This window comes from Corythoichthys intestinalis, chromosome 11, assembly GCF_030265065.1.
Source record: "Corythoichthys intestinalis isolate RoL2023-P3 chromosome 11, ASM3026506v1, whole genome shotgun sequence".
Taxonomy (NCBI): domain Eukaryota; kingdom Metazoa; phylum Chordata; class Actinopteri; order Syngnathiformes; family Syngnathidae; genus Corythoichthys; species Corythoichthys intestinalis.
The window spans coordinates 4353567-4370782 of record NC_080405.1 but is presented as its reverse complement, the minus strand read 5'-3'; the positions used below and the strand labels follow the sequence as shown (position 1 = coordinate 4370782).

The window sequence follows — 17216 nt, the reverse complement described above, 5'->3', positions numbered from 1 at the left end:
ACATGCTGTTTTAAAAATAACTTTCAAATGCTTCACTCCCATTGGCTGGCTCACGCGTGTCACTGCTAAAGTTTTTGTTTGTTGCCCACCTCCAGCTCTACAAACCTGCAGATAAAAATGATTTTTGTTGTTGCAACGTGTATTAATCGTGACAGCTTGAGATCCGGTCCAGACGGCTTGGTGGTCCGGAACCGGACCGAGGTTCCGTGACCCCTAGGTCATAGGACTAGAGTGTAGTTTTGCGCATAGACCACGGTTTTGAAGTTAACGGTTTCACTCGCTCGTTGACATGCCCCCGCCCCCATTTTTTTCTCCTCGGATCTACTTGATTCAGAAGAATGACCCATTTTGATTTCAAAACGGTGAAATTTCGCCGAAAGGTGGCAAGTTTGCATGCCTGTTAAATGTTCATGACGTTAGCAATTGTTATTAGGCGGGTCAAGCTCGCGTTTGTCCAAATGCTAAATGCATGTAAATAGTGTACGAACGAGATGTTTACTGAGCTAAACCTACCAATTCTGTCCGAAAATGTTGTCCCTGGTGCCAAATTCACTGGTAAAGATGTGGAAGAACATACAAATGTTCAATTCAAGCGATGGCTTGAGTGTCGAGGACTGAAAAAGACTGATAAATGAGCCGACCTGATCCAGAGGTAGCTTTTTTTCCCGACACCTTTTTCTTGTGTGCATTGCCTTACGCCACCGAAAATTATACTCTCCCGTTTCAACAAGCTACTCTTTACCACCATATGCCCTGTCTTTCTTATATCCTCTGGTTGTCTTACGTCTCTGACTGTTCTTGGGGGTAATTTACATTGCTATTTTTGTGTAGTGTTCGAAAATGCTACTCACTGACAGCCAACGAACACTTCATTTTTTCATTAATAAAAAATATATTCTGTAATTTATTTACACTTCCCCCTTGTTTTTTTTTTTTACAACAGAAAAGGTAACAACAGTGGCAGTCAGATACCGTTTTCAATTTTTTTCCAGGTCATTCACTGTCAGACAGAAACAGTACGGTAAAACGCCACGCTAAAAAATAAAAATATCAAAATGGCTTACTTCTTCATCGTCTGTAGGACCATGGCCCCCATGGTATTTTACCATGGCCCCCACCTTTATGAAGTCGAATAGCTTCACCGTGCTGGCGGTAAACTGGTCTTTTGGACGTGCGCACAAGTTGATCCATTGTTCACATTTTCCCCTCATTTTTGGCCTCAGAAAATGTATGAAGAAAAAATCCTTCATATGTCGTAATGTCTAGAGGCATTTCTGCAAGTTACATAGTAGCAGTGTTTACTCGGCGTATTCTTTATTGAAAGATTACCGGCAGAAAACTAGTAGTAATTACATGAGTTGTATGCGAGGGCGTGTCTATGTTGACCCTCTTCACGGTGTAAAAATACCATTCGTGCGGTACGCTATTGATTGCTCATGCTTAAAAACCTGGATGACAGTCACCGCAATCTGAATTTTCCAATTATTAATTTTAACTTTACAATTTGAATTTTGCAATTTGAAGTATAGTTGTGCAAACGGAATGTGAAAAAGTAAAATTGAATCAAACATACCCAATTTCAAACTGAATAGTGACATTTAGTTTCTGATTAAGTTTTGAACTAGCTCTGGTACTCGTAAACCTGAGTAATGTTGTGTCCACCGAGCATGTTTGCACACACACACTACCATATTGAGACTGCAGCTTGAAATGAATCCGACTGAAAATATAATTTATTGAACTACATTTCAAAAATAAAAAAGGAAACAGCATCGACAGATTTGATTCCAATCATATAAGACTCACTTAGAAAAATGTATACAAGAAAAACCCACAAGTGCTCACCTTTATGTAACATTTTAGAAACTCAGTATTTTTAAACTGTTCCCACCATTTGTCATTGGTGTCAAGAGGAGTCTCAGTCCGAGAAGACGTGCAGTCGTCCAGACGCATTGCCGCCCAAGATGGCGTTTCGGGCGGGGTGGAAGGCGGTGACGGACAGCACCGTGTTGAGGTGCTCGCCGTCCACAAATTTGTGCAAGGGACGGCCGGTCTCGTGGAACACCATTACTTGACGTCGCTTTTCCATACTGCCAACCAAAAGGCAGTCCTCTCGCTTGGGGTCCCAAACGGCCGACAATTTGGACAGCCAACGGCCCGTCCTCATGTTGTGGCTATGAATAGACAGGGACAAGTTTACCAACATTGCAAAGGCTAGAAAATGACAAAAGCTGCTGTTAAAACAATCAAGTCATAACTAAGCCTGCAATCAGGACTGATCGGGCCCTCACAGTTTGGTGCAACTCGGACGGCACACAGCTCAGGGTGGTGGCAGATCGTCCTTCTCTCATCATCTCATGAGAAACTAACATGTGCTTGAAACTCTCCTCTTTTTTTGTGTGGAACCTCTTTTGTATTGTGGGCATGGCTGACAGAGATGTTTTTGTATATCTTGATTTTCTAATTGTGCCAATTTGAACAAGTGTGCCAAACTTTGTGGCTCTATAAACTGCCTAGGTGCCTGAAGAAATCTACGTCTTTTAAGGGTGAATGAAGAGTTATCATGGCAACACAACAGATGTGGACATGGGCCTTAAAATGTACTATTACAAAAGTTGTTGTAACTACACTCTCCTATGATGCTTATCTTCAAAACACTTGTATTTTTGTGGTTATAATCAGAAAATATAGAGTTGTATTAAGGAAACATCAGAAATCTGTCTTTCTGATCTGGCAACCCTGTCTCCGGCTTGCTTTTGCTTCAGAGTCCAGCCATCGTCTTTTAGAAGTGTGAAAAGAGGAAACTCTCCTTTGCACCCAAAAATACATTTCCTCTCCGACATTTTGGAAAATTAGTCGATTAAAAATGCCCATAGAGTCTTGGTATACTTAAAAATAAAACTTGAGAAGGATGCAAAGGTTTTACGGTGGCCGGTGTATGACACGGACTTCACTCCCGCAAAAACTGACGGTGTAGCATTGGCATCACCGCATATTGGTCAATAACATCAGGAGGTAACCTTCACCCTTTCCAAGAACCTGTAAACTAATATGGTCCGGGGAAGGCTGTTTTTTTTCTTTATATCTTCAACTACGCCACTATTTTAACATAAGCGTTTTAAGTGAACGTGACAAACACCCAATAACTACTATCTTTGTGGATGCTTCAAGAGGCACACTCACTAAAAACAGATCTGTAAAACATATTTAGCACTACACAGGATGAAAAATCTGACCACTACATATATCACGCTCAGGTGGGAGAGGGATACATGAATAGAACTTTCTAATGAGGACTTGTTAAACATATGTATAACAGTGGCAACTACTTACATCTAGCTCTGATTTATGGCGTGAATTCACATGGAAGAACACTGTGTTTTTTCATTACAGCAAGAGTAAAAGGAACTTCAAAGCAAAAACTCTGATATAGTAAATGTTGGAGAAAATGTGGATGTTCATCTGTGGGCCACTTCCATATCTTCTGGGAGTGCCCCAAGATCTCCTCTTTCTGAAAATGTAGCGATGGTTGCTGAGATTTTGTGTTTAAAACTAGAAGCAAGTTGTAATTTGTTTTATTTGGGTAATATCCCAAATGGACTGACAAAACGAGACAGATACCTCCTACAATTACTGCAGGCTGCAAGCAAGAAAACCATAACTCGAAAGTGGTTCAAGGAAACACCACCTACTGTCACTGAATGGATGGACACAATACACGAGATTTACACAATGGAGCGAATGACTAAGACACTCAGCTGAAAAATGTGAACGATATTGGGAGAAATGGAAACTTTTTCTAATTTTAGGGTTATGAATTCATTTGTTAGTATAGTTCCTATACACAAGCCCAGAATGGCTCGCCCCCCCCCCCCCCCCTTTCTTTTCTATTTACTTATTTTATCTTTTTCGGTCATTTTGTTATGTTTGATGCTCCACACTGTTACTGCTAAAAACAAAAAAACCCATTAAAAGCAAAGTTAAAAAAAAATTCAGATGTCTGCTTTTTTCCTCCGATTTGTAGTCTGCCCAAGTGCTAAGTGTAAACTAAGATGTAGCAAATACATGCAAATTTGTCTTGAGGAGGAGGTGAGGTGGGGTGCTGGGGGAGGGGAGGATGCAGCACACGTGACAGCAGAGGAAGAGCTTGAGGAAAGAGGGGAAGGTAGGTACCAGCGAGCATTTCAGCACCCCTCACCAGCAGTCAAGAACCATTTGAAGGTTTACAAAACTACTCTGAATGTGTTTTGAACCAGGACATGACCATCTAACATGATTAAAAGCTCAAAGTTTAATTAGCATGCAACCCCCCCTTAACAAGAAAGCCAAACATGCTTCGTCCAGTTACGTGACAGTTCACGATTATGTGTGAACAAAGTCTTCTGGCTCACTCTACTCTGAAATTACTCGGGACGGTTATTGCGGCTTAAAACGCATTGCGATATATCCAACATGGCAACAGCATTTTGCACTACGCATTGCCATATATTGGCAATGCCTGTCAAACTCTGTCATAGCTAAAAAGCAGCTGGCCGGTAATGATCCGGCCCATGGCTCTTTATCTGAAAAGTAGGGCTGTGTCAAACGACTTTTTTTGTCCTGATTAGTCAGTAGACTATTTTTACAATTAGTCGACTAATCTATAATTTATTTATTTATTTTTACTAATGTAGCAATGAAATTTTTGTTGACGCTTATTAATTCTCACACACAAAAAAAAACATTTTGGAACACTTAAATTCTTTAATTAAAGTACAAATAAACACGTAAATAATAATAATAAATTACAAAAAACAATGAGGTCAAATGCTGATAGCATTCACTAAAATAAAAGAATGGAACGTAAACAGATTCAGAACACTGACTTCACCTTTCCAACATGATTCAAAATAATTCTTAAAAAAATATCTAGCGTTAATTTTATAGCATACTAGTTCAGTGGTACCTCTACATACGAAGTTAATTTGTTCCAGGATCTTGTTTGCAAGTCGAAATGGTCGTATGTCGAGCAGGATTTTCCCATAGGAATACATTATAATTCCATTAATTCGTTCCACAGCCCACAAACCTACACTAAATCCTTAAAAAATACTGCTGGTGCTATTACAAATGGCAAAAACACATAGCAAAACAAATAAATTCTAAATAAAAATCAGAATACTATAATAATAATAATTCCAGTAATAATGTAACGAATTGAGTTCTAATGTGGCGGACGTTTTTTGCTGTACCTGAACGCACCACGGGGCTGACGTGCCAGAGACAGAGCAGTGAGCTTGAGAGTTTCATTTTCACTTTCAATGTTTTCTTGAGAACACCGTCAATTGCTGCAGACAGTAGGCGTTTTGTGTTGAATAAGTTGTGAAATAAATGATAAAAACGTGGCGAAGCTGACGGTTTCTTTGGCGATGTTACCACAATCATAATTGTCAGCTTAACTTGCAAAGACTGGCGAACGGTGGTCGTCGGAGGACCGCGGAGATGAGCCAGTTCACGGATGCGCAACCCACGCTCATATTTTTCTATAATTTGCATCTTTATTTAAAAGGTAAGCGTCACGTTTTTCTTCGTTTCACCGCCTGTACCAACCTTTTTGTAACCTGTGTTGATTTGTCACACAAGAAAATCCGCCACGCGTTCGTCTGCAGTGCTGTCATGTCGTTATATTTCGGGAATGTCGTTGGATGTAGAAACAAATGGCGAGTCAAATTTTACGTCGGATGTCAAAAAGATCGTCTGTCGAAGCGATCGTATATCGAGGTACCACTGTATATATAATAGTATTATAATAATATTCATTGCCAATCAGATTTTTCATAAAGGGTGTCATTTTAAAGATATTCTTAGTGTAGAATCTGAATTCTGAAGTATGTGAGATTAACTCCAGAAATTGTTATTTATATGATGAATATGGCGTGCTTTTATTTTGAAGTATTTATCGGAAGTACATTCACTAAACCTCAAACTGTAAGCCAGGGGTGTCCAAACTTTTTGCAAAGGGGGCCAGATTTGGTGTGTTAAAAATGTGGGGGGCCGACCTTGGCTGACGTCTTTTATGTAGAACAATATATTTAAGCAAATTTTAGCAAGCCATTCTGTGCGTCACATTTGCTTTATTATTTTTTTTAATTAATAATTTCAACAATCTCGCAACTAGCCTTTGTGGCGTTCTCTTTTGACTCGGGCTCTTGCGAAATACTGCTGCTGTGAAAACTGTGTAACTGTGTAAACTAGCTTAAAAGTTGCTTCAATTTCTCGCTACGTATCTTACCTGTAATCTTGTCGTACATGTCAGCGTGTCTTGTTTAGTAATATCGCCTCACATTGAACTCTTTAAAAACAGCGACTGTCTCTTTGCAAATAAGGCAGACAGTTGCGTATTTTAGTGAAGAAATAGGTCCAATTTCCACCTATCCTTGAAGCGCCAGCCGTCGCAGTAGAGCTGGGAATCTTTGGGCACCAAACGATTCGATTACGATTACGATTCAGAGGCTCCGATTCGATTATAAAACGATTATTGATGCACTCCCCTCCTTTATTTTTCTCTTTAAAAAAATTTTTTTTTAAATTTTTGTACATTAGTTCCAAAATTGTTCAAAAATACTCTCAGGCTAAACCACACTACTATTTCAGTATCAAGTTGACATATAGCAGTAAACAAATATACAAAAATAACATTAAATAAAAAACTCCAGTCCCCATTCTGTATCAGCAGCTTTAAACTACATTCAATTAATTTAATGTTGTGAATCAACCATTAAATTTGTTAAAATTGCTCCCGTTATTCCATAATTTCCCTTTTGTCTACTTTCGACATGTGAAAGTTTTAAAACTATTGTAAGGATAGATTCAATTCAATATTTTACCGATTTAGGAGTATTATAGATAAAAAGTTAATTAGGTTTGCTTGGAAGGTTCGCTACAACAGCCTTGCAGGGAAGTGTACTGCTTTAAGATGGCGGCCGTTTATAACCCCCGCATCTAGCTTTTTGTAGATGTGCTGCTAACACTACCAAATCTATTATGCATCTAGTCCTATATAAATGATATCCACCGTAACATTATACGGATGTACTTTTCTAGCAGCTTTTCGGCAGCAGTCAGGTATGTTGTTGTGTTTTTTTATCTTGTTGCATGAGTTGAGCTAGAGCCGTGAGTTGAGCATTGGCATTACCCGAGGGGCCGGGTAATGGGAAGCATGATGTTTAGCTACTCTCGCTCCGTTCCGTCCCGAAGACCGCGCGTCGCGCTGAGTGTTGTGCACTTCCGCTTTACTTCGCATATTTTAATAATCGGAATTTGGATGTTTGTGAATCGTTCTCGAATCTTCCACGGCCGAATCGCGAATAATCTAAGAATCGGAAATTTTGCACACCTCTACGTCGCAGTCAACTTTATTTTTTTGTTGATTGTCGCCATTTTAGAAAATTGGGAGTAAAGGGTCACACGGGGTAATGTTGCTTAGAGTGCTGCTGCCTTTTCATGGGTAAATGAAGAGCAGCATTTAGTGTGTAAGATACATCATATGCTGGTAGCAGTACTGCTTACCAATTTATTAAGTCTGTTTGTGGGCCAGACTTTATTGATTTTATGACAGAGGCTGGGAGCCGGATGAAATTTGACCACGGGCCGCATTTGGCCCCCGGGCCGGACTGGACATGTCTGCTGTAAGCTTTGCACGCCGCAAAAAAACAAAACAAAACACTTTTTGTCATTGCGTGTGGTGTCAGTAATAGATTGTTTGTCTTTCATTTTTTCATTTGCAAATTCTGTTAAGCAGCGATTTTTCATGTTTGAAGTGTCACCTTTTAACCGCAAGTTTGCGTTTTGGAGAAGACTGCCAAAGTTTTATAGCAGGCTTAAAGTAGGTTGGCTTTTTTACCCAGTAGCCTCAATGTAGCAATGCTAATGTTTACTGTGCTTAATATAGAGGTGTTTCCTTATTTTGTATGCCTGAACTTTAATTCTACGGTGTGTTGATGACCAATAAATATCAGTGAAACGAACCGGAGCTTCATATGCCATCACGCACATGTACACACACGCACAAATGTATGCACGCACACACCACTAGGCGATAAAACACAGCCGTGAAAATTACCACCCTCATTTTTATTTACCCTGCGATAAATGGACTTCTTGCATATTTCGACAGGCTTAGCAACTTTGATAAAAAATGTCGTTCGTTAGTTAGATGGACTTACGATCTGCCAGCTTGTTATTTCCTGTTGTCTTTCAAAATTACAACTGTGTGACAGCGCTTTAGGTGTTCATTCACCGCCGACGTGCAGCCAAGCTTGGCATTGAAGAGACAGGACACAACAGTGTATGCTCCTTTGTTTTGTTGCAATAAGTCAATGTTTTGCCCACTCTGGTGTACTTTTTTGGCTTTGTGCCATTTTTCCCTATTGCATACCGAGCGTCTGCGATTCTCAACTTTCCACGCACGCATATATTTTTTAATCCTTCATTAATCATCGATGTCGACGCATTTACGTCATCGATGACGTCGACTAGTCGGAACAGCTCTGTATCTGAAAAGTCACATTCCAAAGAGATACCAGGTTATGTTACATGCTAGTGGTGCGTTATTTCAATCTGAAAGTGGATAATTACAAATTGAGTAATACATACTGGATGGATGTCAGCAGGGGGACTTCAGCCGTCAATGCAGATGTGTCAAATATCCTGGACAAAAAAATTGAAAAAAATGATATGAGACGAGAAGTCTGCCATATGAATGGATAAATGTGCTGACAAGGGTGCACCTTATGTTGTTGTCCATACATGAAGTGACCACTCTGTTGCCAGTGCATGGAGAGAAGTAGCAACTGGGTATGCTTAAAGAATGACCCCGCAGCTGGGAAACGGGTTGACATCTTGTCTTCTTCAGACATCGCGTGTCATAAATGTTCACTTCCCTGCGCGTTGAGAATTTATTAAATGCAACTGCAACAAACGCGCAACTTAACATATACTGTATCGTCCACACCTGCTCTCGGCCACGGCAAAGTATTGTCGTTGGCACGGGTGAACACTGACGCAGCGCAGAACCTTGCAGTCCAGTGAGTAGAAGGATTCGTGTGAGTTTCTGCTCAGTCGCAAGAAAGGATTATTAACAACCATAAAGAAAGTAGAATACAAAGAATATCGATACACTACCCTGGAGTGCGCCGATCCACGATGGCGATGCCTCCGAACCAGTTCCCGACCACGAGCGTCGAATAGTCACCTGTCAGGAAGTCGAAGGTTTTCAGGCCGTCTTCAATGTCGTAAACCTACAACGCACACGTACATTTTCAAGATTGTGAAAATACAAAACCTTTTTTACAATATCCTAAGTATTGTCGGTACTGAGGCTACAGACCTGGCCACTTCTTTTGTGCTAGTTATGTGTGTCATATGGGGCGACACAAGCTGCCAGATAACCGGTCATTTACACTGCCAAAATGGGGGTTGTAAATGAGCGGTTATATGGCAACAGACGCTGTGCTAAGGAACGAGAACAACAGTCAATGCATGCAACGAGGCAGTGGCACACGCATTCATGCCGTCTCTAACTGCGGCGACAGCTGCTGTATATGTATTTAAAAAAAAAAAACTTCTTCTCTCAACACCCCCCCCCCCCCCCCCCCCCCCAATCTTCCCTGGTAGGGTGGATGGCGATTCATCTCAAACTTGGGTCCTCTACCTCATTTTCCACTACCTTGGGGGGTGTCCCCCATTGCAATCCAGGGGTCTCCAGACCATACTCTGTACAGATGTTTCTGTACACTATGCCGGCTACTTGGTTATGGCGTACCATGTATTTTTTTTTCTGCCAGTATCCTACAGCCTGCTATTATGTGTCGGACTATTTCAGGGACCTCTTTGCACAGCTTGCACCTGGGATCCTGGCTGGTGTGGTATATCATGGCCTCTATTGCTCCTGTGCTGCCATGATTCACGCCTCTGTGCTGTCTTTCAGTCCAGCCCTCTCTAATCATTGATAGGACTTGTTCAGATCTGCCACTTCAGTTATCTGTTGGTGGTACATCCCATGCAGAGGTTTTTCCTCCCATGATGGTTCTTCCAACTCCTTTTCCAGTTTTCGTGATTGGAAATCAAGCCGATCGCCCCAATTTTCAGAGGATCGGAATTGGCTGAAAAGGATCGGGTTTTTAATTAAGGATATATTTTTATGCTTCTGTGCTTCATGCGCGTACGGCCTTCACTCTCCCTCCTGCTGCTTTTCTTGCTCATCAGTGCAGCTGGTGTTTGCTTGTGAAAGTTAACGATTCATGACAGCTTTGATGTTGCCAGAGAAGCCTGAGAGCGCTATAGTTGAAAGAGGTCGAATGTTTAACAAGCTCGTAGTGTGAGTGGAAATTCATTTGTGTGTGTTGTTCTCAGCAGCGTGAGCGGATTTGAGTGGACTCACCCAATGAAGCATTTAATAAAGGCAAGTATTTTTCTACATTATTGTTTAAAAATAATTCGGTGGGACAGTAACGTTTAATTTTGGGGGGGATCGGGACTCGGTATTGGCAGATTCTCAAAATCAGGTGACTCGGACTCAGGTGCAAAAACATGCGATCGGGACATTGCTAGTCCGGATGCTCACTAATTCTTGGTCCCCCTCCCTGCGCTTAGAATATAGCCTATGGACTGGATTTGGGGTGGAACCCTCCGTGCATGGTGAGCAGCTTCCGTGTTTTCACATCTGTTTTCTAAATTTCCTCCGGATTATATATACACACGATACAGAGGTGGGTAGAGTAGCCAAAAATTTTACTCATGTAAGAGTAGCGTTACATCAAAATATAATTACTCGGGTAAAAGTAGTCATCCAAAAATGTACTCAAGTACAAGTAAAAAAGTATTTAATAAAGAAAATACTCTATTTTTTGAAGGTCTTTTAACTGGTTTTGGAGGAATAAATTCATTACTGTAATGCACCCATGAAAAGCTTTGATTTTACCATCAATATTACAGGGTGATTCAAAAAGAATGTGCCTAAATCATCACGCAATATGTCAAAAACGAAAACCATTACAAAACTCTGGCATAGGCAAACGTGTTGAACATAGCTTTAAGTATTATTTGATGTATTTCAAGTTCCCTCTGCTATTGAATGCGTTGGAGACGTCAGCACAGCAGCGCTGCGAAAACAGAACAACTTTCGATTTTGGGCCACTCCATCCAAAATGGCCGCCACTGCGCACTTTCGCTGAGAAGTCCTCTCCCACATACACAATGAATGGGTTGCTGCGCACCCTTTCACACCGGGCTGTCCCTAGTGTTAAACGGTTCAATTAGCGCCCAAATGGACCGATACATATCTAACCCAACTGCCTTGCTGAGTGTTTTTGACTTATGTTTAACCCTAACAATGAGTTAAAGGTTCATTTGAGACAACAAAAATATTTAGCAATACTTTATAGTCATGAAATTGGTGATTACAACCCTAGTGCCTAACACGGCAGGTAAAGGTCTCACATCGTCAAAGACGCCTTTCTCTACATCCGTGCAGCGCAGGGATCCGTCGTAGCTCAGGCTCAGCAGCTGAGCGGGGTGTGTTCTTGAAAAGGCCAGGCAGCCTATGGCTCTGGTGTGAGGCTCAAAAAGGAGAACACCGTCGTCACCCCAGTTGCTACCCTGAAGGAGGAATTACAGAAGGCCCATTTGGTTAAAAAGAAAAAAGGTTAACATGATGAATAAAATTGAATAAGTAAAACAGAAAACACACCAAACTCCAGAGGCCCACATTTCCAAATTTGTCACCGGCGGCCATTAGCAGACTAGTGGATGCAGGGTGGAAAGCTGCTGAATAAATGCGCTTCTTCACAACTTTAGCTATCTTGTCCTCACTTATCGTCATCTTCTTCAGCGTAGAGATATACCTTCAACCAAGAGTTTCACTTTTTAGCATTTCTTATGCCAATTTGGAATCAACAGAAAAAATAAGTTTACTCTTGCAGTCCCAGTTCCACTCCTCTTTCTTGTGACGACACCTGAAAAGATACAAAAAATGTAATTTCATGTAATTTGTAAAATAATTCCTAAACAAGGCATCCAAACTTTTTTTTTTCACCAATAAATTTCCCAAGCGACTGGGTTCTATAGATAAAATGGTGGGGTGAAGCCACGTAGCGCTGTCAGGAGTTAAATTCTGGGATTTTTCCAAAGTTGGAAATGCAAATAAAAAAGAAATAAATCAGGAATTTATAACATACAATGTTTGTTGTAAATACAGAACTTGAAAATAGAGAAAATGCTTTTTAGCATGATCCCTGACAAAAAAAGAAGAAGATTTTTAAATACAATCCCTGGCAAAATTATGGAATCACCAGTAGGGATGGGAATCGAAATCCGATTCCAATTCGGAACCGGTTCCGAGTGTTTCGAGGCCTCGACATCACAATGAAAAAGCCTTAACGATCCCTTTAACGATCCCTAAAGACGCATATTGCGTCGTGACGTGTCTTGTTGTCCAGACGCATCAAACTAGCATGGCGCCAAGAACCACTCGCTTCCAAGTTTGGCTACACTTCACCAGGAAAAAGGGTGAAAATGAAAGGTTACGATAGTTTAGCACGAGCATTGCCGCCGTAAACATAACAATGACAGCACGTAGGTTCGAACGCTCGAAAGTGTGTCTTCACTTCACGAGGAAAAATTACAACAAAGCGACTTGCAGTCATTGCGAGATGGAAATAACTGCATCGGGAGGGAATAGACTGCACTGTCCTCACCGAGACGCTAAGGCTCTGTCCTGGCTATACAGCTAGCTAAACTCCCAAATGACGATGCAGAAGACGTTGGTATAATAATTTGCTGACTTTATTCAACCATTACTCGAAACTAAAAATAGAAATGAAACAAATCAATTTCGTCCCCAATAACAAACAGGTTTGCATCAACGTAAATCAACGATGATTAGCTGCTAACACAGTAATAACAAACAGTTAGCATGCGTTCGCTAGCATTAGCACATCGTTTAAACCACTACACAACTGGATTTAAGTGTCCGATCGCGAGTGGAAACACACAACAACAACACAGAAGATGATACATACAGCCGTTGTCTCTGTAGATGTTTTACAAACATTAACAAAGAACGTAGGCTCGTGGCAGTGTTTCCCTTTCTCACTAACTCGCTCACTCGCTTGGATGCGGCATTTCTTCTTCTTCGCGTGTGAGCGCGCTCTTCTTCGCGTGAGGAAGCGCAAGGGCGCCACCACTTGAGCGTCAAAGCGCCATAAAAACTAAAAGGCATGCATTTCAATATACTGGTAAATAAAAACAGGGGTCCCCAAACTACGGCCCGCGGCTCCATATTTGGTCCGGCCCCCTGAACAATTCCAGAGACCATTTTGAATTGTTTTTGTTTTTTTCTCCCTCAGTAGTGTTATTTATTTCCTGGCCTTTTTTCAGTGAATAACTCAGAGAGGGTTATTTGGTTATTATCTATTTAATTAATAGTGCTATTATTATTTATTATTATTATATTATATTATTATTTTTATTTTATTTACTTTTGTTCCGTGAAGAATCCACAGAGGGTTATTATATTATTGTTATTATATTATATTATTTATTATTATATATTATTTATTATTATATAGTTATTATAGTTATATAGTTATAGTTATTATATAGGATTGTGGCTTTCTGAAAAACAATAATTTTTTTACATTTACGCACTCCTGCAATCGTCACACTTTTTCTGTTACAAACTGACCCCGGCCTCTCATCAGAGAAGGGAAAAGTTATTTGGCCCTCACAGGAAAAAGTTTGGGGACATTGCCGAAGGCAGAACAACAACCTATATGCCAAAATATACCAATATTTTTTATTTCTATTAGAAAAATGTTTCAGTAAAATGTTACACATCCTTGTGCATTTGCCACTTATTGCCAGTTAACATTGAGGCTTTGGGCCTCTTTTGACCTCGTTGTGAGTTTGTAAGGTTGTGACTTCTGATTTAACAAACTTGATGCCAATCAAAATGTTTGTTCTTCTTTTTCCCGAAATTAGAATCGATAAGAGAATCGATAAAGAATCGAATCGTTAAGCAATATCGATAACGGAATCGGAATCGTAAAAATCGTATCAATTCCCATCCCTAATCACCAGTGTCGGTGGATGTTCATGCAGTTGTTTTTGGAGAAAAAAAGATCACTTAAATGACACAAAGCTAAACCCTAACCCTTACGGCGTTATTTTTTTAAATAGTTAGTAATGTAATTAATTACTTTCCCCATTTTTGCAACATCGTTACCATTACTGAGGATGTGAAGGGGCTTGTTACTACAATTTGGTTGAATGAAACGCGAGTTGTCTGATTTAGAGAGAAGCGGGTGGTAATGCCGTTGCAAACACGATGATGATTGGCTAGATAGCTTGGAGCGTTAGATTAGCATAGCATTCGCGTTCTCGTTAGCCTTAGCATTTAGCGTAGCAAGAGTCATTTTGAACTCTCTGGCAACTTTTTTTTAAATACAGTTCGTGGCGTCCAGCTGGGTACCATTAAGTGAAAATAATGTACTATTTTCCTACTGAGTCTGCATTATTATCACCAAGTTGGCATTGTCCTTGTACAGGCTACAACAGGGGTGTCAAACCAATTCCACAAAGGACCAAGAGGGTCCTGGATTTCATTCATCCTTTCACCAATCTCATCTGCTTCAAGTGTAATCAGTTGATTGCAGACAGGTGCTGCTTGTTTCAGCAGAAAATGTATTGGTTAATCTGTTTGCACAGTGTTGGTTGAAATGAAATCCAGGACCCTCTTGGCCCTTTGTGGAATTGGTTTGACACCACTGCGCTACAATATAAGAATAATATATATTTTGTCATTACCAAAAATAGTCACTTGCCCTAAACTTTTCTTGAGGAGCGAAGTTGCTCCCGGACAGATTAAACGGCGACTGGCCTAGGGTGTGTGGAAGTCGCGTGGTAAACAGTGACAAAAAGAGGACATGGTCATGCAATAAACATGCTGTCTTCAACAGCAGCAAATGCACATTTATGCATTTAAATGCTACTTAATTACATACTGTTTGCTTGATTACACTCCAAACTACTCACGCACGGGCTCAAGTGCACTGCAGGCCTACTCGATTTGGCGCAGGACATCAATGGAAAGCAACTTCAAAACGAGCGTGTAGCAGCGATGAAGCAAATTTATTTACTGTGAGCCAGTAGTGTTAGTTTGGTGTGTTTTGATTACGTCATCACAAGAGGACTAAGGTTCGTCACTTTTCGGTGGTAAACTTTCGGCCTTTTCACCGAAAATGCAATTATAGCTATTTTCGCCGCAGAATTTTTGGTCACATCCCCAATTATTATAGAATATTTTACTGCTGTGTCACTTTAATGTTTAGCAATTCTGTGTATCATAGAGATCTCACCTTTCAGCATGCACACCTTTGGCATGGCTTTTAGTTTAAATTTGGTAATGCGACTTGTAATCAGGTGTGCTCTATATTGCAGAATACGGATACAAAAATTCACAAGGAAAGTTTCATAGAATGTGCTGTTTATCTCATTCACTTCCACATGAGGTTTTACCTCTGAGAAAAGTTGTATGAGTTGAGGTGGTAGCTTGCTTCCTTCATCCATGTTCATGGGCTCCATAGGTATCTGCCCCGCAGACTTCTTAGGCTGGGAGTAGGCCTAAATGATATTGGAAAAAACTATCATTGCCATTTTTGCGGGGTTTGCGATATATTGCGATATTAAAGGTAGAAGAACTCTCACCAGATACAATGCCGGCCAAAAGTATTGGCACCCCTGCAATTCTGTCAGATAATGCTCAATTTCTCCCAGAAAATGATTGCAATTACAAATGCTTTGGTAGTAATATCTTCATTGATTTTACTTGCAATGAAAAAACACAAAAGAGAATGGGAAAAAAAATTAAATCATTATCATTTTACACAAAACTCCCAAAATGGGCCGGCCAAAAGTATTGGCAACCTTTGAAAAATCATGTGATGCTTGTCTGAGGACTTGTGAAGCAACATTTTGAGGTAGCATGGGCAATCTTAAGGTTACAAGTCCATCTCCAAAGACCTGAATGTTCCTGTGTCTACCGTGCGCCGTGTCATCAATAAGTGTAAATGGTGAATAAAGAACCTCAATGAACATCCAAACAAGTTTAAGCTGTCTTGTAGTCCGAGGGTACAACAGTGTCAACCCGTACGGCGGGACTGGAGTTTGCCAAAACATACCTGAGAAAGCCAAAAACGTTTTGGAAGAATGTTCTCTGGTCAGATGAGACAAAAGTAGAGCTTTTTGGGAAAAGGCATCAACATAGAGTTTACAGGGAAAAAAACGAGGCCTTAAAAGAAAAGAACACAGTCCTCACAGTCAAACATGGCGGAGGTTCCCTGATGTTTTGGGGTTGCTTTGCTGCTGCTGGCACTGGACTGCTTGACCGTGTGCATGGTATTATGAAGTCTGAAGACTACCAACAAATTTTGCAGCATAATGTAGGGCCCAGTGTGAGAAAGTTGTGTCTCCCTCTGAGGTCATGGGTCTTACAGCAGCACAATGACCCAAAACACACTTAAAAAAGCACTAGAAAATGGTTTGACAGAAAACATTGGAGACTTCTATAGTGGCGAGCAATGGGTCGAGACCTGAATCCCATAGAACACCTGTGGAAAGATAAAAAATGGCAGTTTGGAGAAGGCACCCTTCAAATTTGAGAGACCTGGGGCAGTTGGCCAAAGAAGAATGGTCTAAAATTCCAGCAGAGCATTGTAGGAATCTCAGTGAATGATACCGGAAGCAGTTGTTCGCAGTTATTTCGTCTAAAGGTTGTGCTACAAAGTATTAGGCTGAGGGTGCCAATACTTTTGTCCGGCCCATTTTTGGAGTTTTGTGATGACTTATTTATTTTATTTTTTCCCATTCTCTTTTATGTTTTTTCATTGCAAGCAAAGTAAATGAACATGTTACGACCAAAGCATTTGTAATTGCAATCATTTTGTGGGAGAAATTGAACAGAATTGCAGGGATGCCAATACTTTTGGCCAGCACTGTAACTTGAATAGCTCTGTCTTAAGGTGCAGCAGCACAAAATGTAGGTGGGCCCACATTTTTCATTGCATCACCTTTAATGTCATACTTTTAATCACTCTCCATAACATTCATATAATTCCTTCATTCATTCATCTTCTGAACCGCTTATCCTCACGAGGGTCGCTGGGGTGCTGGAGCTCCAG

At 40.6% G+C, this 17216-nt stretch overlaps 1 protein-coding gene across 2 annotated transcripts in view; it reads right to left on the bottom strand.

The window, feature by feature from the left end:
• Positions 1–1697: 1697 nt before the first annotated feature.
• Positions 1698–17216, bottom strand: part of LOC130923664 (WD repeat-containing protein 76-like) — a 36104-nt gene continuing 20585 nt past the window's right edge. For both annotated transcript variants that reach the window (XM_057849520.1, XM_057849521.1), the window contains exons 7-15: positions 15556–15660; positions 11953–11993; positions 11729–11882; positions 11479–11637; positions 9163–9278; positions 8993–9091; positions 8769–8921; positions 8635–8688; positions 1698–2174 (exon numbers count right to left, since the gene is read on the bottom strand). In XM_057849520.1, coding sequence (XP_057705503.1) covers positions 1919–2174; positions 8635–8688; positions 8769–8921; positions 8993–9091; positions 9163–9278; positions 11479–11637; positions 11729–11882; positions 11953–11993; positions 15556–15660 — 1137 coding nt within the window. In that variant the 3' untranslated portion in view covers positions 1698–1918. The remainder of the gene's footprint in view (positions 2175–8634; positions 8689–8768; positions 8922–8992; positions 9092–9162; positions 9279–11478; positions 11638–11728; positions 11883–11952; positions 11994–15555; positions 15661–17216) is intronic.